This window comes from Callithrix jacchus, chromosome 3 (genome assembly GCF_049354715.1).
Source record: "Callithrix jacchus isolate 240 chromosome 3, calJac240_pri, whole genome shotgun sequence".
Lineage (NCBI taxonomy): Eukaryota > Metazoa > Chordata > Mammalia > Primates > Cebidae > Callithrix > Callithrix jacchus.
Genome location: NC_133504.1, coordinates 54,754,155 through 54,780,973, shown reverse-complemented (window position 1 = coordinate 54,780,973; position 26,819 = coordinate 54,754,155). Strand labels below are relative to the sequence as shown.

The following is a 26,819-nucleotide window of genomic DNA, read 5'->3' as shown; positions in this document are numbered from 1 at the left end:
CACCTCAGCCTCCCGAGTAGCTGGGATTATAGCCATCTGCCATCATGCCGGACTAATTTTTATATTTTAGTAGAGACAGGGTTTCACCATGTTGACCAGGTTGGTCTCAAACTCCTGACCTCAGGTGATCCAACTGCCTCTGCCAAAGTGTTGGGATTAGAGGCATGAGCCACCACACCCAGCCTGAGATATTGCTTTATATTGCCAAGTCACTGAACTAACCCTCTCTTGAAGCCTACCTTACTGCTAGAATTTTCAGTGAGGTTAATCAGTAAGTTTTATTTGTTTACACCAGTTTAAGAGTTTTTGTCACTTGCAATCAAAAAGATCCTAAGGTAAGTAAATTGTTATATGTGCATCTTAACCATTGACCAGCCATGTACAAATGTGTACTGTTGATTTAGAATGAGGAAAGGACATGTCAGTGTATTTTTGGAGGGCAGCAAATCAGTCACATCTACAGTGATGGTTTTAAAACATGGTCCTACATTCCTCAACACTTTTTATTGAGAGGTGGAATGGATGTCTCCTCAAGTTGAATCTGAGTGGGCTTGTGACTGTCTTGACTAATGAAGTATGACAGAAGTAATGCTCTGTGGCCAGGTCTCAATTGATCATGTCTCCTGCCTGATAATTCTCTTGGAACTTTGCTGTCTGTATTCCTCAATTTGAGATGCTCCCTGTAAGTACTCAGCCTCTATGCTGGGAGAAGCCCAAGACACATCAAAGGGCTTGTGTAGGTGCTTAAGTCCACAGTCACGGCTGAGCCCAGCCTTTGAGTTGACTTAGCCCTGGTGCCAGATGTGAGTACTGAAACCTCCAGTTGTCAGCCCCCAGGCATTTCTCCTTCCATCTGAACATCATGGATATCATGGAGCAGAGACAAACCATCCCCACTTTCCCTTTCTAATGCCTAACCCACAGAATCTGTGAGCAGAAATAACTTATTCTTATTTTGAAACAGCAAACTTGAGGTAGCTTGTTAACAGGAAATAACTAGAATAGAACAAGTACAATAAAAACAACTTAAAGAGCCTGTACTTCTAAGTATGAAAAAAATTAACATGAGAATACTGCTTTCACTGCCCAGTCTGGTGAGTACTGTATTCTGTAACATCAAGTCTCTTCTACAATTAATTCTAAAATCATTATAGTTAATTGTACTAGCAAGCAGACAAATGCAATTGGGTAAAAGCCATTGAGATCTCTTAAAACTGAAAATTATGTTGTTTCAGATGCTGTAAAATCTTGAAAAATAAGAAAAGACAAAACTCCATTAAAATCAGTTTTATTTAAATTGCATTTCCAATTTTCTTTTCTTTTCTTTTTTTTTTTTTTTTTGAGACAGAGTTTTACTCTTGTTACCCAGGCTGGAGTGCAATGGCGGGATCTCAGCTCACCGCAACCTTCGTCTCCTGGGTTCAGGCAATTCTCCTGCCTCAGCCTCCCGAGTAGCTGGGATTACAGGCACATGCCACCATGTCCCGCTAACTTGTTGTATCTTTAGTAGAGACGGGGTTTCACCATTTTGACCAGGATGGTCTCGATGTCATGACCTCGTGATCCACCCGCCTCGGCCTCCCAAAGTGCTGGGATTATAGGCTTGAGCCACCGCACCCAGCCCAATTTTCAATTTATGAAGAAGGCAATACAAAAAAATCAAATGTCAAGACTCCAACTGGCTCCAAGCTGAAAATACACACTTTTAGTGTCATGTCTTAAACAAATTTCAAGGTTGCATCACCCATAGCAAAAGGAAAAAACAAAGTGTAAAAGTAATTTTAAAATTATACTCAAAGCAATATACTACAAATTCTTTTAAATTTCCTCAATCAACATTGTACATTGATGACCATGGAATGTGGTGCACAGCGAGAATAATATAATATAGTTCCTGTTTATATATATTTTTAAAGACAGCATTCATAATTTGATTTCCAAACCATTGAAAGTCACGTCAACAGATCTAAAGATGTTTGTTAAATGGCTCTCCAACTCTGAACTCTAGTGTCCTCAAGATGCCTAAGATAGTTCAAGTGCAGACTATAGAGCAGAGTGGGAAAGAAAGCAGGAGTATGAGAAGGGCTTTAGACAAATCCCCAGTTCAGCCTTCTTGTGAGCCAGGTTAAACTGGGTGGACAACTATGTCTGCCCATACTCAGGTGGCCTAGGTGCTGGCACTGAAGGCAACTGAATGACCTTCTTTGTTTCACCTACGCTAACTTTCTACATCCTGCATTTTACCCCAACAATAGCCCAAGCAATAAAAGGCCCATTGAGAGCCCATTCTCCACATGAAAGTTTGAAAAAAAGGGTAAGAATGAATTCCTCAAACTTTAGGTAGAGAAGGAACACAGCTTTTGAGGTGATTTGAGTCCCTCACCTCCCTGCCCGTTCAAGAGACAGACTGCTAGTGAAATACATCAAGGTCAAATGGCAGCTCAGGGAGGCAATGCATAACAAACCCTTCTCTCAAAAAGAAGAGCTCAACTTTTCCATGCCTCTCCTCTTGCCTGCAATGTGGAAGGAATTAAATCACAAACTGTAAGAAAGAGAAAAAGGGATATGGTTGAGAAGATTGGGGATCCTTCCAGTAGTCACAGTATGTGGCCTACCTCTTCAGGCTCCTGGAGGCAAGGAAGAATGAGGTCTTGAATATTTCTTACTATATAGAATAAATTAAACTAATAATTTCTGAGGTATTAGGAAAGATATAAATCAAGTCAAATAAAGGAAGATGATGGAAATAAAGCTTCATTGGAAGTCTCCAAAATGAGAAAGAAAGAGGTAATAAGAGTACGAAGCCTACAATTGATTCTATTCATGTGGCTCCTTTTTTGATGTGGTCTCTGATTTGGTAATCTGGGACACTCATATATTTACAGTTTATCAATGGCAACAAAAGGTATTACTCTAGGTGCTCACACTGTTATTTTCTGATCCAGTTGATAAAGACAACTTTATCCTTGAGACTTCAATTTCTCACCTTTACTTAGCTTCTAAGGAGAGTTCCACTCTATCTGACATTCTGTGATACAGAATTGGGAGAATTACAAAATAAAGATGGAAGAAAAAGTCGACTGGAAACAAAAGGTCTTGCAGTTATGGTTTGGGGAAGAGGAGGATGATAAATAAAGAGTGAATGTTTGGAAGAGTGCTATGCCAAACAGCTGAGTGAATTACAGAGTGGGAAAACCGGATCTAAAAAGTGAAATAATAAGTTTTAGTTGTTTTTTAATTTGATGTTTCATTGAAGGTTAGTCACCTTTAATTGTCTCTTTATTGGATATCATACTATAATCAATATCTAAATTTATCTTCTTGTTAAATTCAGATATTTATTTTCAAAAGGGATGACAAGTCTTAATATTTTCAGTATCCATCTTATTTTGTACTGTGGGACCAAAGAACTTATCCTAATGATGATTTCAGGAACTCACCTATTCCTGAAAGCATTCCAGAAAGAAAAATGTGTGTTTTCTTTGAAAGATTATCAGAGAATCAGTAATTTCATAAAAAAAAGTCAATATAGATATAAAAGATTATAGAAATGACAGAGAAGGAGAGAGGGTACTCGTTAGAGAAGAGAGGAAGTTTGGTTCAAACTATTGAAAGAGCTTCATGATCAAATTTAACTAGATTGATAAGTTGTCTTGTTATTATATAGGAGAAATAAAACTGTTGAAAAACTCAAAGTGTATCACAATTATCATTACCATCTCTCTAATATTCATAAGTGCATGTGACAGTTTTTAGTCAGAGAAATTGACAGTGGAGATTTTATTATTAACTTTTTTCCCCCAATGAGGTTATGGTAGAATATATTCTACCATATGTGCAAGGTATATATAAAATAATTATATATCCAAGGTATATATAAAATAATTATCCTCATTTGGCTGACAATGAAATGCAGGCATTGAAAACATGAAGTGACTCACCTAGGTGAGCTTTCAATTGAATTTATGTCTTTTGATTTCATGCCATTATGTGCTGACTTACTAGACTGGCATACTGGGAGGCCTGCCAATCTTTGATGAGTAGTAGAATGTGAAATGCAAGAGTTGGACATTCAAAAAAGATGAGAGTCTCATTGAAAAGGAAATAATAAAGGAAATATTAGGATGATTAAAGGGCAAGAAATCTAAGTTTGTACCTACACATACTATAGCTGAGTAATGCTAGCTAAAAGATTTGGTGACTATAAATTATGAGGACCACAAAGTAGCAGAGATGAATACCTGGTTGGGCAAGCAGGTAGACCTTTGTATGTGTGTTGTGTGTGTATCTTTGTTACTTGTATTGATGTTTGTATTTCAAGATTTGATCTAGCCTAAAATGTAAAAGGGACATTAATATGTCTGTGGTATCAATACTAAGCAAAAACAAAAACAAAAGAAAACAAGAAAACAAAGCTGAAGGCAACACACTACTTGACTTCAAGCTATACTACAAGGCTACAGTAATCAAAACAGCATAGTACTGGTACAAAAACAGATATATAGACCAATGGAACAGAACAGAGGCCTCAAAAATAATGCCACATATCTACAACCATCTGATCTTTGACAAATCTAACAAAAACAAGGAATGGGGAAAGAATTCCCTATTTAACAAATGCTGTTGGGAAAACTGCCTAGCCACATGCAGAAAGATGAATCTGGATCCCTTCCTTATACCTTATACAAAAATTAACTCCAGATGGATTAAAGATTTAAACATAAGATCTAAAACCATAAAAACCCTAGAAGAAAACCTAGGCAATACCATTCAGGACATAGACATGGGCAAAGACTTCATGACTAAAATACTAAAAGCAATGACAACAGAAGCCAAAATTGACAAATGGAATCTAATTAAACTAAAGGGCTTCTGCACAGCAAAAGAAAGTATCATCAGGTTAAATGCAACCTACAGAACGGGAGAAAATTTTTGCCTTTTGCCATCTATCTATCTGACAAGGGCCTAACATCCAGAATCTACAAAAAACTTAAAGTGGGTGGAGGATATGAACAGACACTTCTCAAAGGAAGACATTTATGCAGCCAACAAACATGAAAAAAATAAAGCTCATCATTGCTGGTCATTAGAGAAATGCAAATCAATACCACATTGAGATAGGATCTCATACCAGTTAGGATGGCGATTATTAAAAAGTTGGGAAACAACAGATGCTGGAGAGGATGTGGACAAATAGGAATGCTTTTACACTGTTGGTGGGAGTGTAAATTAGTTCAACCATTGTGGAAGATAGTGTGGCAATTCCTCAAGGATCCAGAAATAGAAATTGCATTTGACCCAGCAATCCCATTACTATGCATATACCCAAGGATTATAAATTATCCTATTATAGAGACATATGCACATGTATGTTTATTGCAGCACTGTTCACAATAGCAATGATAGACTGGATAAAAAAATGATAGACTAGATAGACTGGATAAAGAAAATGTGGCACATATACACCATGGAATACTATGCAGTCATAAAAAGGGGTGATTTCATGTCCTTTGCAGGGACATGGATGAGGCTGGAAACCATCATTCTTAGCAAACTAACACAAGAACAGAAATCCAAACACCTCATGTTCTCTCTCATAAGTGGGAGCTGAACAATGAGAACACATGGACACAGGGAGGGGAGTATCACACACTGGGGCCTGTTGGGGAGTGGAGGGGTAAGGGGAGGGATAGCACTAGGAGAAATACCAAATGTAGATGGCGGGATGATGGATGCAGCAAACCACCATGGCACATGTATAACTATGTAACAAACCTGCACGTTCTGCACACATATCCCAAAACTTAAAGTATATTAAAAATAAAGTCTATGTCTGTGGTTTAACATGCATTGAGGAAACGAAAATTGGTTATTATTTCGTCTCAGTTTTTCTTTTGTAAAGAAACAGAAGTGCTTCAAAAGACAGTAGATAAAAAATTATCTCAATCTTTTTAATGCTAAAAAAGCATTAAAAACTTCAAAAGGTTAGTTCAGAGTTTCTTCTGCAATGAGTTTAAAATAAATTTGTAATTACAACTATATAAAATATATGTACAGAAAATGAAAGCATGGTGCTGGAAATATTCAAATATTTAAAAATTACAGTCTTAAATTGAGTGCAGAAGCCATTAGACAGCAATGGTGGGTGGCAGCATATAAATTAAAAGAACATTTGACTGGGAGTCAGGGAACATGGAATTTAGTCTCTGTTCTCCTACTAAAGGGTATGTGAACCTAAAATCTATCCTGGACACCAAGTCCCTCATAGCAAATGATGGGGTTGGACTAAATCAGTATTTCTTAAACTATACCCTGGGGAACACTTATTTAGAAAAATGCAAGTGGAGGTTTCAGATATATGTTTTTGTTCCCATAATGAAAAAAAAAGGATATTTTAGACAAAGTTAATTTAGACACTATAGATTAGGATCAGCAAACTGACCTGCAGGCTAAACCCAGGTCATACATTTTTTGTTTCTGTAAACACATTTTTATTAAAACTCAGCCATGTTCGTTTATTTATTTATCTATTTATTTATTTATTTAGAGGTGGAGTTTCACTTTTGTCGCCCAGGCTGGAATGCAATGGCATGATCTCTGCTCACTGCAACCTTCATCTCCCCGGTTCAAGCAATTATTCTCCCTCAGTCTCCTGAGTAGATGGGATTATAGGCACCCGCCACCATGCTTGCATAATTTTTTGTATTTTTTTAGTAGAGACAGGGTTTCATCAGTTTGGCCAAGCTGGTCTCGATCTCCTGACCTCAGGTGATCCAACTGCCTCAGCCTCCCCAAAGTGCTGGGATTACAGGCGTGAACCACTGCACCAAACCTGATTTACATACTGTCTATGCCTTATTTTGCATGATAGTAGCCAAGTTGGGTGATTCTGACAAAGATCATATGGCCCACAGAGCTAGAATTATTTACTTACTAACTCTTTACAAAAATAGTTTGCCAGCCGTCCTACAGACTTTCTCAGAACTTTCAACATGATAATGTGAATTCCAAAATAATTTCACTATTTAATCCTTGCATCACTCAACAATTATTAATAGGAATAGTGTTACTTATCATCTTCTTGATTAAATTATTTCCAAGATCCAACAGCTTTCTGCTGTTCTCTGATTCTTTAAAACATCCAACTAAATGACCCAACTTATACTGAGTATTTAACAAATGTTAATGGCATAGAAACAACATGCCAGACAACGTTGACAGTAGTTTTCATATAAAGTCAATGGATAGACAAGGATACTTGTCCTCCTGGAGCTTACATTGTGGCAAGAGGTCACTGTCAAATAATGTAAATGACATATTACATGCTACATGATGATAGAGGCTACAGAGAAAAATTAAGGGAGAAGGGTTCCAGCGGGTGGGAGATCGCAATTTTAAAGAGGGTGGTTAAGAAAGGCCTTACTGAGAAAGTGACATTTGGGTGAAGACTTAGAGAAGGTGAGTGAGCGACCTATAAGGGGGAAGGCATTTAAGACAGAGCAAAGAGCCATTAAAAAGTCCCAAGAAACAGCAGGAGGTCCATGTGGAGCAAAGTAAGGTAAGTGTGAGAGAAGTGGAGAGGGATCCAAAGATCAAAGGGGTCGCCTGTGTGGCACCTTAGAGGCCATTGTAAGAATGTAGGTTTTTATTCTGAAAACACACAAACAACAACAACAAAACCAACAACATTGGGGGTTATTGGAAGGGTCTGAGGAGACACAGAATGAGACTTTGATTTTAAATTAGGCACTTTGGATGTAGTGGGTACGAGTGGACTGAGTGACAAGTGAGAAAGGAAACAAAGACACTAGGAGGAAGCTGTTCCCAATATCTAGAGGAGATAAGAAGGGTTTTGCACAGGGTGGTAGCAACGCAGGTGGTGAAAACTGGTGGCATATATTTTGGAAGTGGAGCCGGTAAGATTTTCTGATGGACTGGAAAGGGGGTGTGAAAGAAGAGACTCAAGGGTGGCTACTTTTTCCCCCTGAATTGAAATTTATATCAACGAAAAGGTTGAAATTGATATAAATGTAGATGGGGAAGACTGTAGGAAGAACAACTATTTAAGGGCTTATCAGGAGCAAAGAATAAGGTATTAAGCAGAATACAAGAGTTCAAGAAAGAGAGATGGGCTGGAGATGTAGACATGAACAATGATAGTTAATAGCAGGTATTTAAAGCAAATAGGCTGTGTTCAATTAGGGAGCTGAGCAGACATCCATGGACTAAATCCTGGGTCACTCCAACATGAGACGTTGGAAAGATAATGAGGAATAGCGATTGAAAAGAAATAGCCGTAGAGCAGGAGAAATCACAGAGTGTGGTGGATTGGAAGCCAGTAACGAAAGAAGGCATAAATAACCATGTCACATCTGTTACTAGATCCAGGAAGATGAAGGCAAATGACTGAGCACTGGGCTTAACAATGTAGGCTCTTGACAGAAACAGTTTCCATGAAGTTACATGGATAAAAGACTTACTGGAATGAGTTTAGATGAAAAAATGGGTGGTGAAAAATTTTAATTCCACTTTTATCTACTCTTTTTGGGACATTTTCAAACTTAAGCTTGTCCTGCAGTATAACATAATATTCCTTTCTATTGCCAACCCCTTTCATACATTTTCATATGTCTATGCAATGCCAAATATGGACAATATGTGAAGAACTCCTCACCTGTCTCAATATTTCCAAATAAAACATGCAAAATATTTGAATGACTGACTGGATTTTTCACTTATATATCTGGATGTCTACATGGTATGACTGTTGAGATGTTCATAAAATGAAGTTACTAGAAGTAAATTTTATTACTGTGTAATAGTCTAAGGTATAGTTCCTGCTGGAATGATATTCATGTGTTAATTTAAGAAAATCCTCATATCTTCTATTTTTAAACCCTTATGTCTTCACGTTTGATAAAAATACCAGATAAAGCCCTGTAATATTCAGATTATTCTTTCTAGTTAAGAAATTTAGACACACTTACTTAGCTTAATATTACAAATCAAGGTAATCTCACATTGAACAGAATCATCATTACAGCTGAGTTGTTTTACATATACATTTCACTTAGGTCATTCAACTATTGATATTTGTTAAAACAACAGATAAATAAAAGATGAACAGTTTTTACATTCTGGGCAATTTTATCTTCTTTTACTCTCATGTCCAGAGTGTAATGCAATACAAAAATGTACATTTAAACTTTGACAGCTAACTCTATCACATCTGATAAATCCAAGCAAGTGGTTCCCAGATCTTACTGTGCAGGCAGAATCTCCAGGAGGGCTTGTTAAAACACAAAATCCTGACCCTACAGCCAGATATGGATTTGTCTGAAATTACTCTTGTATGTGTAAAAGGCAAGGAAAGATACTGAGTAGCACAGGAGTCAAAGATGCTGATCAACTGCTGATTTGCTCTCATTTCTTTATGTACCTTTCCACATCTTGCTTGTTATCACAGGAAATCTCATTTCCAGGCTGTTTGCAACCTCTAACTCATATTTAAGTCTGGGCAATGAGGAGCCCGAGGGAGAGTCAAGGGCAGGAGGAAGTTAGAAGCCAGCCTGTTCCGCCCCCACCTTTCTGTTTCTTATGGAAGAAACCCTGGAAGTGGTTATATCTTTTTTTCTATGGCTCCGGCTCTCACTGGGCAACTTTTCCATTCACAGTCCCAGGTTTTGCTAGACAGTCCTCATGAACACTCTAGATCCAGTTGTATAGCCCCACTTTTGGCCTTTGGTGACGCTACCTCTGACCTTTGTCCTTTTAGCACCTGGGTTAAAAGCAACTCTGAGTTAGTTTAGCAACTCTGGGTTAGTTTAACAATACTGATTACTAAACTCTTGGTGACTGCACCAAATCCTGTTTAATTTGTAAACTCCTAGTCTTCTTGATTTCCTGTCTGGGCCCTGATGAATACCACCATTGAGAACTTGGCATTATTTTTAAATATTTTAACTCAGTATAGCCTAGGCTAATATCCTAACTCAGCTGCCCTTCTCTTCGTCATCTTGTTTGCAGGTTAATCCCTCCTTACATAGCTTGACCTCCTCCTTAAAGTTTACAGACAGTGAAAATGATGCAGAAAGAATAGAAATATCTGGAAAAGAGAGTAAGGTGATGAAGGGGCAAAGTTTAACAGTGCTTTTTGTCACTATTGAACCTTAGTTGAGAGAAAAAATGGCCCCCTCTGACATCACTGTTCTGTAATGTGGAGAGGCTCTCCTAACATTCAGAAAGGATCTCTTTATATAAATGTGAACTGTTCAGAGGAAACTGAATATTTTCATGTGTGGAAAAATGATAACTTAGAAATTATTGTAGAACTGGGGAAACAGTTAACTTATATCAGAAAGTCTCTTTGCTAATCAGAAACAATCCGATCATTTGAAGACCTTCTGTGGGTGGAGTCTGGGAATCCAGGTTCAAGATAAGTGTTGGTTTCTAATGACAGAGGGCTCTGGAAAGCAGAAATGAAAAATACCCAACATACCATGTTATGAGAAGGTGAAAGCAGCACATTGAAACTTGTGGCAGCAATGAGCCACATTGGGATGTTGTGAATACCAATGCACGTGGATTCCAGTTTTAGGTAAATAAGCAGAAAGTGGATTAGTATCAGATTCACCCTTTTTGTTTATGAAGCATTGTCCGGCTATGTGGCACACCCAGCTGGTGCTATCAGTATTGATTCCACCATATAGTTTCTGGTTCTGTGACAAGCTCGTCTAATAATCACTACAAAGGATATAGTCACTTAAGTAGCATTAATTCTCATTGTTAAACAGATAAAATATAGTGCAACTCTTCTGATATATGTACCAAGTATATATCAATTTATATTCTGTTTTCAGTGATATTATCTTTTTCTAGTACAAGGTATCTGTTAACATCTGATAGGGATTGCTTTTCCACAGTCTGTGGCTTTGAACAGTATGGAGAGTCCAGCAGTGCAGTTTGCTAAAGAGGTCTGCCAAAACCTAATGTTGATTTCTTCCAGAGCACTATTTGTTTTATAAATGTTGTAGCTAGTTTTCTGTTTCTCAGCAAAACTCTCATGTGCATTGATTTGTAAGTTGATTATACATGGAATATGATTCTGTATGATATCCTAGTAGCTTTCTTCTTTTCATTCCGTTTCAAAACAAATCTAATAATTTCATTAAGAAAAGCATTATCACACACTTGTTTTGGAAAAATTATCTTGATGTACTAGAGAGTACTATCCTGTGTTGGAAAATCTTGGTACATATTCAATGGATGTTTGGACACAGTATTCGGTATGAGGCATGAGTTGCTCCATTATTTGACCTAACAATATTCAATTTTAGATATTCTGCATTGTACTTATAGTAAAGCTCCCCCTTCCCACATGCTTCTGTGAAATCCTCTCATAGGCAGGTTTACTTGTCCAGTGGAGTCCTTTTACTTTTCATAAATTTCGTATTATTTTGAGTTTCTATAATTTTCTTTCTAGTTGTACTTTGACTTAAGCCACCTTTGCTCCATGAATCATTTTTAAAATAATATTTAAGATAAATTGAAATACTAAAAATGAAAAATGCTAACTAAAACTGTAAGTTCAAAGGATACAGAATACCTTAATATAAATAAATTGTGCCCTAATAACTAAATGTACTAAATATTTGTTTACTTAACTTAAAACCTTGACATACACTCATAGCTTTTACAAATTATATTTAAGGGTTGTATCTTAATAATTAAGCTAAAAGAATTTAAATGAATATCATAGAGAATCATGATTGATCAGATTTTTAGTTGGTAAAGTGGATGTGAAGACAGTCTTTTTTTGAAGCTTTTTCCTCTGAAGCAACCAAAGGACCGTGGGAGATGTGAGAGAAAGTGTTGGATCAGCAGAGGTCTGAAGACTAACCCCAGACTACACTTAGGGTTCTTTCAAAACCTTTGTATCCATCTTCAAGAGTTTTCTGTGACTCTTTTCTGGAATTCTTCAGGTGTTAAAGGACCTCAGCCAGGCATGACAGATATTTCCTTTTCCCTGGAAGCCAGAGTACTACTTTTTCAGTCTTTGCATCATATGAGAGGCCTAGCCCTTTGCTCTCTTAGGGCTTCTGGGTAGCTTTCTGGCTAGTCTCAGGGGCCTTATCATTGTTACCTCCCTAGAACCTCTCAGCAGGATCAAGTATCAGTCCTTTGCCCATAACTTCCACCCTGAAGTTTCCAACTGTCTTTAAACACTCATCAATTTACCACCTTGGAAAAAGAGACTCATGAAAGACTCCCTCTCTTGATTCTATTGCATTCAGCCTACTTTTTAATTTCTCTATTTGTATCCACTGTTAAGTTTTTTAAGGGAGTAGCTTTCACCACTCTATTTCTCTAATTATACAACATGAATTCTTTCCTTAAATGCCTGTAATGTGATTTTAGTCCATGCTTTTTATTAAAGACCCCATTAAATACCGTTAATGATTCACAGTCATCAAATCCAATAGCTTCACTTCCATTTTCATTCTTCTTTCATCAACACATTTGATATTGTTGCTCACCTTCACATGGATGGTATTCTTCTCATTTAGTTTATTTGACTCAATCACCAATAATTTCCACTTATTGTGGGTTACTTAGTCCTTTTCGTCCTTACACTTATGAATGTTCTCATAATGCATGTTTTCTATGTGAACTACATAAGAAACTATTCAAATAATTCCTCTGAAGTTAATTACCTATAAAATATTGGATTTATATCCTATTTTCTTATTTTTTTAATAAATATAAATAATGCAAAGGATGTTTTATTTTTCCCGGTGCAAAAATAAAATCTGTGACAATGCGTTAACATTGTCAGAAGCACGCTCATTGTCACAATGAGTGTCAGAAGCAATCAGTAGAAAGTAAAAGTTTTTTAACAACAGCAACAGCAACAAAGCTAAGCTATTCAGAAAAAGAATCAACGCTCCAAAATAACAACTATTATTCCAGAAAGAGGTTTAGCCTTAATGTAGATTATTCTTTGATTACCTTCAGTATTTAAATTGAAAGCTAGTAGTGCACAGACTGCATCTTATTCATCTTTTATCATCCAAACTGAATAGCACAGACTTTTCCACATATTGTTATCTTCACCGATAATTGCTAAATTGAATGAGGCTTTCAGTAAAAATTGTGCATACACACACACATACATACACACAACTACATTCTACTTACCCTCATTACAATACTAAATTATTTTTTCTAAAAGTGTTTTGTATACAATCCTTATTTATGTAGTTGACGAAACACCATATATAAAACACAGCACTTTGGGAGGCCGAGACTGGTGGATCATGAGGTCAGGAGATCAAGACCATCCTGGCTAATATGATGAAACCCCATCTCTACTAAAAAACTGCAAAACATTAGCCGGACATGGTGGTCCATGCCTGTAGACCCAGCTACTCAGGAGGCTGAGGCAGGAGAATCGCTTGAACCCAGGAGGTGGGCCGAGATTGCGCTACTGCACTCCAGCCTAGGCAACAGAGCAAGACTCCTCAAAAAAAAAAAAAAAAAAAAAACCCACAGGAATGTCAAATATTGTAGAAAAAGTATAGAACAGGTTAAAAAACAAAACGCCCTGCCTGTTTTTCTTTCTTAGCTCACAGTGCTAGTAAGCTCATCCTTAGAGTGCCAGCACAGGCATCATTACAGTACAATTTCATTAGAGCAGCATGACAATCTTCTTCTTCTTCGTTACAGATAAAACACAAAAGATATGAGCATTATTATTAGAGAAAGGACAGATACTTTACTTGCAATACTTTAATAGTTGGTCCCTCCTCCTTTAAAGGAAAGAGGAAGACAGAAAGGGCTTTATCTGCTTCTTCCAGTAGCCCTGAATCATGTATGAGATGCAGTGGTGACTACACACAGAGCAGTATGTGCTAGTGATTTACAGAAGTACTATTTTATTTTATTTCTAACACAAAATTTAAGTGTCTGAATGCTTTAGGTAGGCACAAAAGGGAACGTGAAGGATGTCTGTGATCATCAAGCCCAACAGGAAGATTAGAGCAAGAAAAGGGAGAACCACTAATAACTGCCACAGTGGAATTCTCAGAGTGATCAAAGGGGCCAGTGAATATCACAGCTCGGGCCTGAGGGGAAGTAACTTCTGAAGATTTCTCGTGCCTTAGAGTCAGCAGAAGAACAACTGTCTGAGAGCTGCATCACATATAAAGGAGATTTGGTGGGAGAAACACACAATCCATGTGCCCAGATAGAGTAGTCATCAACAGCGTTGTCTATCTGACAGATATATATGTTGTCCATTGGTACCCAATAAGGATTGGTCCCAAGACTCCAGAAGATACCAAAATCATGGATGCTCAATTTTCTTAAATAAAACGATATAGTGTTTGCCTATAACCTAAGCATATCCTCCCCTACACTTTAACTTATCTCTAGATTACTTATAATACTTAATACAATATACATGTTATGGAAATAGAAATAGTTGTTATGCTATACTTTAAAACTTTTAATATTTTTGTCATTGCATAGTTATTTTTTTCAAATAGATTTGATCTTGGATTGAATGAATCTGCAGACACAGAACACATGGATACTGAGGACCAACAATATATTACTTGCTGCAGTTGAAGATTCAGCAAAGATTTACAGGAAAGATTTGCTGTTCACTTTTGGGATTCTTATACGTGCCTTCTTTCTCTGTAACAGGCACATCCCAGTTCTAGAGCCCATAAAATTCTCAAAAAGAAAGACATAGAGGCCTCCCTGTCCTACCAGGACTTTCAGTAATGGCCTTTCTGCAGTTGCAAGGAAGATGGGGGTGGAGGATAATAATATCTGAATTTCGTTGAATATTTATTCTAAATGAAACTGAGATTTTAAGTAGTATGAAAACACTAGACTATGCTAAACATATTGAAAGGGCATGTTGACTGGCAACTTTAATTATCCATTCCCCTATCCCCAATTACTAACTTCTAAAGGCTGATGAGTGCTTCATAAAACTGGTAGTAGTTAACCAAAATAAAACTATTCCATGTTTGTAGATTGCTGAATTGAGACTATATATTAAAATTGCTACATATGTAACAGAATTAGAAGACATTTGGGGAGAATATTTAGTCCATAAATGTTTCTATATGAGAAGAGTAAAAAGATGAGAGCTACTTGACTGGGAGTGAATATATAAGCTAAAATTAGTTTATCATTAAGTCATGATGTAACAAAAGTCACGGATATCCCTTAAGGTTAAGAAAATCTTTGGAGAAGAAACATTTTTTTACTTCGAAAATAGAATTCAACTGCTTAGTTCATAAATCATTTAAAAAGAGGATCAGTAAATTAAAAGTCAGCACATCCATAATAAACTGAAAGTAATATGTTTAAGAAATTAACCTATCCTTTAACATTGACATAAATTACCCCTTGATTTCACTATGAAAGAAGGAAATTAATAAATTATATGGATTATGAATATGACCCAGCATGAACAGTTCTTTCATTCTTAGCAAATGGCCTAACTCCTATTCATACTCTTATAAAAGCTTTATGGTTTTATCCTTAAATAGAACACAACTCAAATCATGCTTTGGCTTGCAATATGTCTACAGGAGGAGTAAAGCCATATGTCATGATAACTGTATGGACTGGATTTGTACTTCTCTTATGGAGCACAACCACAGCCATACTACACCACTACTCTGTACTGAGTACAGTTGTCTCCAAAAAATACGGGAACTAAAATATCAGGAAAACATCCAGTATGTTCAGACAACTGTGTGAGCAAAGAAATCCAATCAGTTTTATGCAAAATTCCATCTCATTTTCAAGTAGAAAAATATATTTACATGTTTTAAAATATACTTGTTTATATTTGATTAGCACTATATAGAATCTCATGTTATTATTTTTGAGACAGAGTCTCACTATGTCACCCAGGCTGAAGTGCAGTGGTGCAATCTTGGCTCACTGCAGCCTCTGTCTCTCAGGCTCAAGTGATCCTCTCATCCCTCAGCCTCCTGAGGAGTTAGGACCACAGGCACACACCCCATGCCTGGCTAATTTTTATATTTTTTGTAGAGATGGAGTTTCACACCATGTGGCCTGAGCTAAAAATGTTTAAATTTATATTCCTACGAAGAGTTTAAGTTACTTGAATATAGAATTATTTAGTATTTCATATCTCAGGTAATATTTCAACAGTATTTATACATATTTCTTTAGCAAAATGATTGTTTTTAGTACCGAAAGCCTTCACAGACTTTGACAGCAACCTACTTTGTAATATATGTTTTGTGTAAGGATGGCGTATCACTAGTTCTCAAGCATTTGCATGAATAAGAAGTCACCTGAAAGGCCTATGAAAACACAGACTCGGTGAGTTTAGTAGATTCACAGTGGGGCCTAAGAATTTGCATTGCTAACAGGTTTCCTGGTGATGCTGATGCTGCTGGCCTGGGGACCACATATACTTTTCAAGAATATTAAAAAATATAATTTTTATCAAGCTACTGATAAAAATTTGGAGACTCTTTTTCCAAATTATAAGTGATTTGTTAAAAAAATCATTAATATCCAAGTTACAGTAAACTATTTTTTCATTAATTCCTAAAGAAAAAATAGTTTTACCTACATTATTAACTTTTCAGGTAATTAACAAATTTAATATTCAAAGTATGCTTGCTGCCAAAGAATCTCCATGTACTTAAATTCATTTTGGCAAAAAATAATATTTGACTTGAAATAAAATAATATAAATCATAATATAAAAACTGCAAGTGACATTTTTAACTATCCAAACATGGGCAGGCATATGCCATAGCAATATTTTGATAGCACGTTCATTAGGTAACGAAGACATAAACACTCCACCACCTAAGATGTTTCATACTAAATAACAGAATATAAATCAGTGAGCACATTGCCCATGATTACACAACAAGAAGTAACAAGTAGACTTTGATTACAGCTTTTAGCTAAATTATAATTTTCCTACTTTATTAAAACTTAGCTTATTATCATGAGTATCTCAACATATTTATATTATTTATAGACAAATTCCAAATATATTCCCAGCTCTCTGATTTTGAACTGTTCACATGTTATGTGCTTAATACAATGAAGAAAAGAAATGTAGAATTGAGCGATGGTCCCCTCAAAAAAAAAAAAAATCCCAAAAGTGTAAAAGACATTTTGAAAGGCTTGGATGCCTTACCTTTTTTTTTTTGCATAAAATATTGCAATACAATATTACCTTCTAGAACTGGTATGGTATTATATCTGGTGTTCTCCTGCATATGTGTCCCATGTGTGATGTAGCTTATAAATGGAGACTTAAATCTTCATTCAAGTCTTTTCTATGGTTTAGAATTATATAAAATTTTTATCAGACCATCAAATGTCTAATTATAACATCCATTTTTTTATTATTTGGCATTTTCCTGTGGCAATGAAATTACTGTCTCCGAATGAACAGCAGGACACATTCAAGAAGGCAATCAAGAGAATGACGCAGGTATTACCCATGCCACCTTCGCAATAAGTCTTTTTCGTTCAGATCTTTAAAATAGCTCTCCACCCCATGCTTTTTTAGTCCATTGACCTCTACATATGACCGCTTCTAAAGATTTATAATCAAGGAAACATTACTGTTGTCTTCCGTAACTTGCATACTTACAATCAGGAGGCATCTTTTCCATAAATATCTTGTAATATTCTTGTAGAAGTTCAAAGTTTTCCTGATTAATACTTTCTTGCAAAGAGACATCTCCAAACCTACGTAGAGAAGAAAGAAAACAGTTATGGGTTATAAAATAGTACCAGAAAGTAACACATTTTACCTTTCCTTTTTAAATAGATTGGAAAAATTTTCTAAGGAAGGAGTCTGCCTCATTTTTCAAGCTACATTGCACAATGGTGATTTCAAACATACTCCAATCTCCACTGGTCCTGATTTCACTAATCACTTCTAACACATCAAATATCCTCACAATCATCAAATGTGAACTTAGATGAAATACCAAGGGTAAAATACCAGCCTCTGTGCATGAGCGTAATGGATCTTCATTTTCCCATCCTACTCCACACCAGGGCTGCATCCCTGTATGTTTAACCAAATTTTCTTATTAACTATCAAACCTTCCACTTCACTCATGGCAACATAGGGAGGGGTCCAGAAGACAAGCACTGGGCACTGGGCTGCATGCAATCTTGCCCACACTATTAACTGCTGTAGGCACACGTAGAGCCCTCTTCCCAGAGAGTAGATTATTTCTGCTGACATTTTTTTTCTGTTCATACCATGAAGTAAAATTGTTCTGAACAAGTAGTCCTCCACCTCTTGTTCAAGATGAACCTGTCTACCTGTGTGTCACTAACCTTGTGTTCTCTTTGAGAACTGACCAAGTTCAAACCTAAAACCTACTTGTCTCTCTATAAAAATATGCTATGTATATGGCTTCCAGTATGTATCTCCATTAAAGCTGTATTTCTATATATAAATGGAAAACTTCAGTGTGCATTTTCCCACTCCACTTCAAATGAAACACAACCCCAAATTAAAACTGTCTCCTCCTTTGAACCATTTCTTTTTTTTTTTTTTTTTTTAAGACAGAGTTTTGCTCTTGTTACCCAGGCTGGAGTGCAATGGCGCGATCTCGGCTCACCGCAACCTCTGCCTCCTGGGTTCAGGCAATTCTCCTGCCTCAGCCTCCTGAGTAGCTGGGATTACAGCCACGCACCACCATGTCCAGCTAATTTTTTGTATTTTTAGTAGAGACAGGGTTTCACCATGTTCACCAGCATGGTCTCGATCTCTTGACCTCATGATCCTCCCGCCTCGTCCTCCCAAAGTGCTGGGATTACAGGCGTGAGCCACCGCGCCTGGCCCCTTTGAACCATTTCTAAGCAAATATTGCTAATCCCCAATATTTTGACACTAATGCAGGTTCAAAATCTAGCATCATTTTGGATCTCCTCTTTTCCTCATCTTACCCACTATTCCTCAGTGTTTTCATGTCTCTTCCTTTTTCTTCTTCTCAGCCACTGTCATTATATATTAAGACATTTAATTATATCCAGTCTGAACTCTCCTAAAGCTTTTCAAATACCACAGAACTAGGTCTCTAGTCTCTTTCATTTCCAGTTTATCTTTTGGACCCTGGTCAGATCATTCAGTCTGAATGAAAAATGAATTCACTTATACCAAAAATATTTAGTATCGACTATGCACCAGACATTGCACCATGCAATAAATGAAATGCTGGAAAATTAGTCTAACATATTTTTCATCCTATCAGTTTACTGAACTTTAATGCTTACATCCTCCCTGAAAGGATGATGTCTCATAATCTCCTTAGTTTAGCATCTAACTTTCCACAAAGTCTTCCAAAGCCTCTTGTAGGAATGTAGTTACACCATCCTCACTTAGCAGCAGTGTTTCAATGCCTTTGGGACTTTTCACATGCTATCCATGCTTGAGTGGAATGTCTTACTTTCCTTGATGGCTTGGTTAATTCTGATTCATCTTTTAAAGCCTGGCTCATCTCTTCTTTGATACTTCCCCCATGGACTCATCTCCCATCTGTGAATCACTTTCTTTTACGCACTATTCCTGTCCCTTCACACCTTTAATTATTTTATCAGACAAACTGTAATGTAATGTTTGTTGACTTGTCTTCCTTACTGGATTATACATTCTTTTAGGATAGGAATCAGATTCCATGCTTCTTGGTACCCTCTATTCTCCTTATGTCCCATAGCTCCGAAGAGCAGTGCCTGATATAAAGTCAGTGCTCAATATCTATAGAGTTGAACTTGGAGAACAGGGATACAGACCCCCAAAATCTGGAGGAGTTTCCATAGAATCTGAAAGATACTCTTGTAAGTTTTTCAGACACTACAATCAACTGGTATTTTAAAAATACCATCCTTGGTCAGGCGAAGTGGCTCACATCTGTAATCCCAGGACTTTGGGAGGCCTAGGCAGGCAGATCACGCAGTCGAGAGATCGAGACCGTCCTGGCCAAAATGGTGAAACCCATCTCTACTAAAAATACAAAAATTACTGGTGTGGTGGCAGGTGCCTGTAATCCCAGCTACTCAGGAGGCTGAGGTAGGAGAATCACTTGAACTAGGGAGGCAGAGGTTGCAGTGAGCCGAGATCGTGCCACTGCACTCCAGTCTGGTGACAGAGTGAGACTTTGTCTCAAAATAAATAAATTAGTTAAATAAACCATCCTTGCTGGAGTAAGAGTAGTGTTATGAAGTAAATGTTTGTGTTGTACTAAAATTCATATGTGGAAGCCCTAACCCCCAAAATGGCAGTATTTAAAGATAAGGCCTCTAAGGGGTAATCCAAGTTAAATGAGATCATGAGAATGGGCTTTCTCTTTCCACAAACACAAAGAAGAGGTTATGTGAACAGACAGGGAGCAATTTGGTCAGTTGTCTGACAGCCAGAAGAGCCCTCATCAGAAACCATATTGGCTAGAACCTTGAATTTGGACATCCCAGCCTCCTAATCTATGAGAAACAAATTTCTGTTGTTTAAGCCACCCAGTCTATAGTAGTTTATTACAGCAGCCCAAGCAGACCAGTGGTATTTATTTATCTAAGAATGGTCATATACAACATCTATGTTTTGGTTTTCAGTGAACAGTTGTAAAGTATTACTCCTAGATTACATAGCATATCTAACACGTAGATATTGTCTTATAATGCCCAAAATTCAGAATCAGGAAAAGGAGGTTCAGAGAACAGAGAGAAAGCGACTTGCTCGAATTAGCAGTTGGTTAATGTCAGAGTGCTATGCAAATTCAGGCCTTCTGCTTCTCTCAGGGTTTTCCCTACTTTGCCATTTTGCCTCCTTTTGCAGTCTTGTGAGTCATGTTCAGCTTCCATGTGTGAAAAAAAGTGCACTCTTAGCATGCAAGAGAGATGAGAAGGAAAGGACACCTCTTAAATAAAATGACTGACAACTAGAACAGTCACAATGACATGAATGATACAAATTAGTCCAGTTTAGAAGCCTTAAAAATATAATGCTGGCCAGTCTTTGAAAAGTCTGTAAATGGAAGAGTCTCATCTCTTTCTCAAGATCACAATCACAGGCTTTATTAATTCCAATCCAAAACATTCTACTCTAGCATACCAAAGAAGAGAGAATTTACAGTGCTGCTCCCTTCTCTAAGTTGTATAGCTTATGCTCAGGAATATCATTCATCTCAAACATTGAATTTGCTGAGAAACAAATTAGAGATAAATAGAATATAATCTGATCCTAGACCCTATCTTTCAAAAGTGCTTTATTATCAAGGCAATGAGTATGCTAAGCACTTTTAAACTGACCTATGGGGCAGGGGTCACTTGGAGAGTGGCTTACAGACAAGGAAGCTTGTTAAATGTTATAATATCAAAGAATGTCTAACTCCCCAAATTGTTGCCTGTGAAGGAACTTCTCCAGCCAGCCCCAACAGCCAAGATAGTAACTTCTTTCTCCAATATATTTCAAAAGTATGTTTTATTATCTTTTTTTTGTTTGTTTTTGAGACGGTTTTGCTTGTGTTGCCCAGGCTGGAGAGAATAATGTAATCTCAGGTTCACTGCAACCTCCACCTCCCGGGTTCAAGCGATTTTCCTTCCTTAGCCTCCTGAATAGCTGGGATTACAGACGCCCATCACTATGCCCAGCTAATTTTTATTTTTGTATTTTTAGTAGAGACAGGGTTTCACTATGTTGACCAGGCTGGTCTCAAACTCCTGACCTCAGGTGATCCACCTGCCTCGGCCTCCCAAAGTGCTGAGATTACAGATGCGAGCCACTGCACCTGGCCTGTTCTATAATCTTTAACTGTTATCTACATATTCTGTAATCTCTATATTTGAACCACCTAAGATGTAAAAATAAGTATTTTAAACAAGTGATTTGTTTTTTTTGTTTTGTTTTGAGACAGAATCTCACTCTGTCACCCAGACTGAAGTGCAGTGGCGCGATCTAGGCTTACCACAACTTCCTCCTCCCAGGTTCAAGCAATTCTTCTGCCTCAGCCTCGTGAGTAATAGCTGAGATTACAGGCATCTGCCACCATGCCCAGCTAATTTTTGTATTTGTAGTAGAAATAAGGTTTCACCATGTTGGCAAGGCTGGTCTCAAACTCCTGACCTCAGGTGATCCACCTGCCTTGGCCTCCCAAAGTGCTGGGATTACAGGTGTAAGCCACCATGCCCAGCCAAAAAAAAAAAAAAGTGTTTTTTAACAGTGACTCATAGGATCATAGTAAAATCATTTGTTGGCTCAGCAAGTCATTATAAAAAAAAAAATGTTAACATTACCAAATAAGAACCATTATAATAAACACAATAAAAGATGATTATTCTGTTTTAGATAAAAATGTGGACACTATTAGCTGTTTACAATATTGAGGTATCAACATAAATTCCAAACTTTAATATACACATAGATATTTGGAAACAAAGGAGGTTAATCCATGCGAATGCTTTATTTATCATAAGCACCAAGATTTTCCTCAATGTTTTTGCCACATTTAAATTTGATTTGGGCCAGGATTCCTTAAATATGAAAATTTACCTTCTATATCAAATAATTTGGTATTGATAAAAAGGAAAATGTCACCTATAAATTGATGCAAGTTTTATATGCAGAAACATGTCAAACTTCTCATATATTTAAAAGAAACAAAGAAAAAACTCAAGTGCCACTTTTACACAAAAGCTTACCTCTCAGCCAGAGTTTGCTGTTCATTGATTCCAACATTAAAGAGTACTGGATATACATGAAGCAACTGTCCTTCTTTAATCTGTAGAGGTAGCGACTCAAACATTCTGGCTGGAAGCTTGACCTCTACCACGTAATGTTCGCTAAAGAAGGCAGAGGACAAAGGGAAGAAGCATTACTTATTTGTTTTATGTTATTTTAGATTTATTGGAAGAAAACAATAAAAGGGTTGGAATATAGCACTGATTTAGGTTTCTGTTTGCTATATGCTTACATTCCTCATTCATTCTTCTCCTTATTAACTTACTTGACATGAATAATTGTTAGAATTCATTTACATGTATGATTTCTCTACCTCACTCTGAATTCCTTCAGGAAAAAAATGTTTAGTTCATTTTTGCATACCCAGGGTCATGTGCATTAATAGCCTCAATTTTTTTTCTTTATTTATTTTTTAAAACTCAATCAGTCCTAAGAATAAGAACACTAATTTAAAGACTGCTGTTTCAATAAAGTAAAGCTAAATAAATCAAATCATTTATATAATTTTTTGGTATGGCCCGATTGTTATTAGTATTGATGAGTGTTTCTGTTTATGATGGGCTGATGGAAAGGTAATGGTTTTATTGCTTAGAGTGTAACTTTTGGGAATTCTGGTCATTTTGAAACATTAACATATTCCAAGAGCATTTTTCATTGGAAATGTCTATTAAAAACTACCCTTATTTTTTTAATGTTGAAAAAAAAATTTTAATTGTACTTTAAGTTCTGGGGTACATGCAGGTTTGTTACATAGGTATACATATGCCATGGTGGTCAGATACATCCCCATCACCCCCTCATCTACATTAGGTATTTCTCCTAATGCTATCCCCCCATCCCCCATTCCCTGCTATTCCTCCCCTAGCCCCGCACACCCTGACAGTCACCAATGTGTGATATTCCCCTCCGTGTGTCCATGTGTTCTCATGGTTCAACACTCACTCATGAATGAGAACATGCAGTGTTTGGTTTTCTGTTCTTGTGTTAGTTGGCTGAGAATGATGGTTTCCACCCTCATCCCTGTCCCTGGAATATGATTAATAAGAGTAGCTACTTATATATTTTAAAAATTGACATCTTCTGATACAGTGTGAACTGAATTTAGAAATTTAGAAAGTTTTGCCCAGAGGTTGGGAAAATTCATGTGTTTCAAGAACTATTTAGAGTGGTGGGATTGTAAAATACACATTGGAGAAATAAGCATAGAGTAAATAGTGAGCCTCTTTGTGAAAAAGCTTTTTAATTTCTCCTAGTAGAACATTATTGCTAAACAGTATGGACCACTGACTCTGAGACTTGTTTCTTCCTAGCTATGAAATAGAGACCTGGTAAATACGAAGAATTTAGCAAGCAGGGATGTTAGCATTACCTCAGATGAATGAGCACATTATTTTTCTTTGTTTAATTGCTCTCAATGCCATTTAAAACAGGCTGGTGAACAGTCTTTCGGGAATATGAGAAGCATCAATGAGTCAGTTCATGTTTTAACCTTGTTCCAAAGGTGAATCATAAAATTTCTTTGTGATAATTTTACCAGCTTTATTAAGAAATAATTGATATGAACTCATTCATTTTCAGTATATAATTCATACTTTTAGCAAATTTACTGAATTTCACAATCATGACAATAATCCAGGTTTAGTACATTTCCATCAACTTAAAAAGATTCCGTGTGCCTGTTTACAATCAACTGTACTATCACTGCCAGCCCAGAAAGCCACTCATCTATTTTCTATTTCCTATGAATGAATTTTATTTTTCTGCATACATCCCATGAATTAACTCATACAGTATGTAATCTTTTCTGTCAGGCCTTTTTCACCTAGCATACTGTTTTTGGAGTCATCCATGTGCCATGTATCAGTAGCTTGTTCCTTCTTATTAGTGAATAGCATTCTATTGTATAGATATCACATTTTGTCTACACATTTATTAGCTGGTAGATACTTGGATTACTCCATGATTTGGGGTATTATTAATAATGCTGCTATGAACATGCGGGAATGAGCCATAGTGTGAAAGTATGTTTCATTTTCTCTTGGGTACATGTCTAAGAGTCACACGGTAATTTTATATTTAACTTTTTAAGACTGCCAAACTGTTTTTAAAGTGACATTTCCACCAGCAATGTACAAGGGTTCCAAGTTTTCCACATTCTCACCAATATTTGCTCTTATCTGATGATTCTAGTGTGAGTGAATTGGTATCTGTGATTTTAAATTTATTCTCCTAATGATGAATTAGGTTGAATATGTTTTCTTGTACTTATAAATTATTCATATACCCTTTTTGGTGAAATGGCTATTCAAACTTTTTGCTCATATTTAAAGTAGGTTTTTGGTGCCATTATTATTGAGTTGTAACGTTTATTTACATATTCTGAATATGAGTGGTTTTTCAAATATATGATTTGTAAATATTATCTTCTAATTAGTGGCTTGTCTTTTCATTTACTTAATGGTATTTTTTGATGCTTAAATGTTTATAATTTTGATGAAGTCCTATTTATCTATGTTCTTCTTTTCTGGGTCTTGATTTTTGCATTTTGTCTAAGAACTCATTACCTAAACACAACTTACAAACATTTGCTCCTGAGTTTTCTTCTAGATTTACAGTTTTAGTGCTTATATTTAGACCTATAATGTATTGTGAGCTAGTTTTGCATATGTATAAATTCTTCTCTTTACATATAGATAAACCAATTGTCCCAGTATCGTTTCTTGAAAAGACTCTCTAGTCTCCAATGAATTACCTTGGGATCTCTGTTGAAAATCAACTGATTTTAAAGATAATAGTTTATTTCTGGACAATAAATTTTATTCTATTAATCTACATGCATATTTTTATGCTAGTACTACACTGCCTTGATTATTATAGCTTTGTAGTAATTTGTGAAGTCAGAAAGTATAAGGTTTCCACTTTGTTCTTTTACGAAATTGTTTTTACAAAATGTCTGGGTCCTTTGCATTTACATATAAATTTTAGCTTAGGCTTGCTAATTTCTGCAAAAAGACTACTGAGATTTAGATAGCGATTGCAATTAATCTATAGATCAACTATGAAGAATTACTATTTAAACAATATTGAGTCCTCTAATCCATGAACACAGGCTGCCTCTCTCCATTTGTGGGATTCTATTAATTTCTCTCAGCAATATTCTGTGTGTTCTGTGTACAACATTCAGACTAACTTTATTAAATTTATACCTATCATTTTTTTTGTTATGGTGATTGAGACTCTTTTCATCTAAACCACCACTGTTTCTGACAACTTTCAGAATCATGCTATTTCCTACTCCAATCAGTCAAGTTAGTCCTTCTGGTAGTGAAGCTGCTGGTGTTAATGGCCTTGCCCTAGGAAAACTGTGTTCGCAGGGCCAGGGTTGACGGGAGCAGTCCTCAGCAAAATGCCACAGACTCTAACTGCTGTTGCCCAATGTTCACTAGTTTTTCACAAACAAGTACTTCTGAATTTGTGGTGTGTATCCAATTTATTCTGTTTTCCTAAAATGGTTGTTTCAGATTGTTTCCAGTTGTAATATTGCTTTTGGAGAGAGGGCGTGCTAAGCTGCTCACATCATCATTCTAGGAGTCACGTCTCTACCTGTATGATCACTTTTGAATTTTGGTACTGCTTGAAGAACTTCCTCAAAAAAGCATGCTGCACTCTGCGTAGACCAAATGGCCTGGTAAGCTTTCCTTAAACTTTGAGATGTGAGTATATAAAAGCGTTTCACTTTTAATAATAAATTTCAGAGAAATATAGAACTGCACTGCTTTTCAAGTATGTATATGAGCAATTTTATTCTTTTTCTCCCAGTGAATGGCAAGTTAAGCACTAATTCAAGGTAAATATTTAGTTTCTGAGGATGTGGGTTTTTTTAAATTATACTTTAAGTTGTGTGGTACGTGTTCAGAATGTGCAGGTTACATAGATATACACATGTCATGGTGGTTCGCTGCGTCCATCACCCCATCATCTACAATAGGTATTTCTCCTAATGCTATTCCTCTCCTAACCCCTCACCCCGACAGGCCCCTGTGTG

At 36.5% G+C, this 26,819-nt stretch overlaps 1 protein-coding gene across 23 annotated transcripts in view; it reads right to left on the bottom strand.

Annotated features, from left to right (window-relative positions):
* The window catches only part of INPP4B (inositol polyphosphate-4-phosphatase type II B), a 988,233-nt gene that overhangs the window by 72,387 nt on the left and 889,027 nt on the right, over positions 1 to 26,819 (bottom strand). For all 23 annotated transcript variants that reach the window (XM_054252895.2, XM_054252897.2, XM_054252896.2 and 20 more), the window contains 2 exons: positions 22,735 to 22,875; positions 17,675 to 17,772 (listed from right to left, as the gene is read on the bottom strand). In XM_054252895.2, coding sequence (XP_054108870.2) covers positions 17,675 to 17,772; positions 22,735 to 22,875 — 239 coding nt within the window. The remainder of the gene's footprint in view (positions 1 to 17,674; positions 17,773 to 22,734; positions 22,876 to 26,819) is intronic.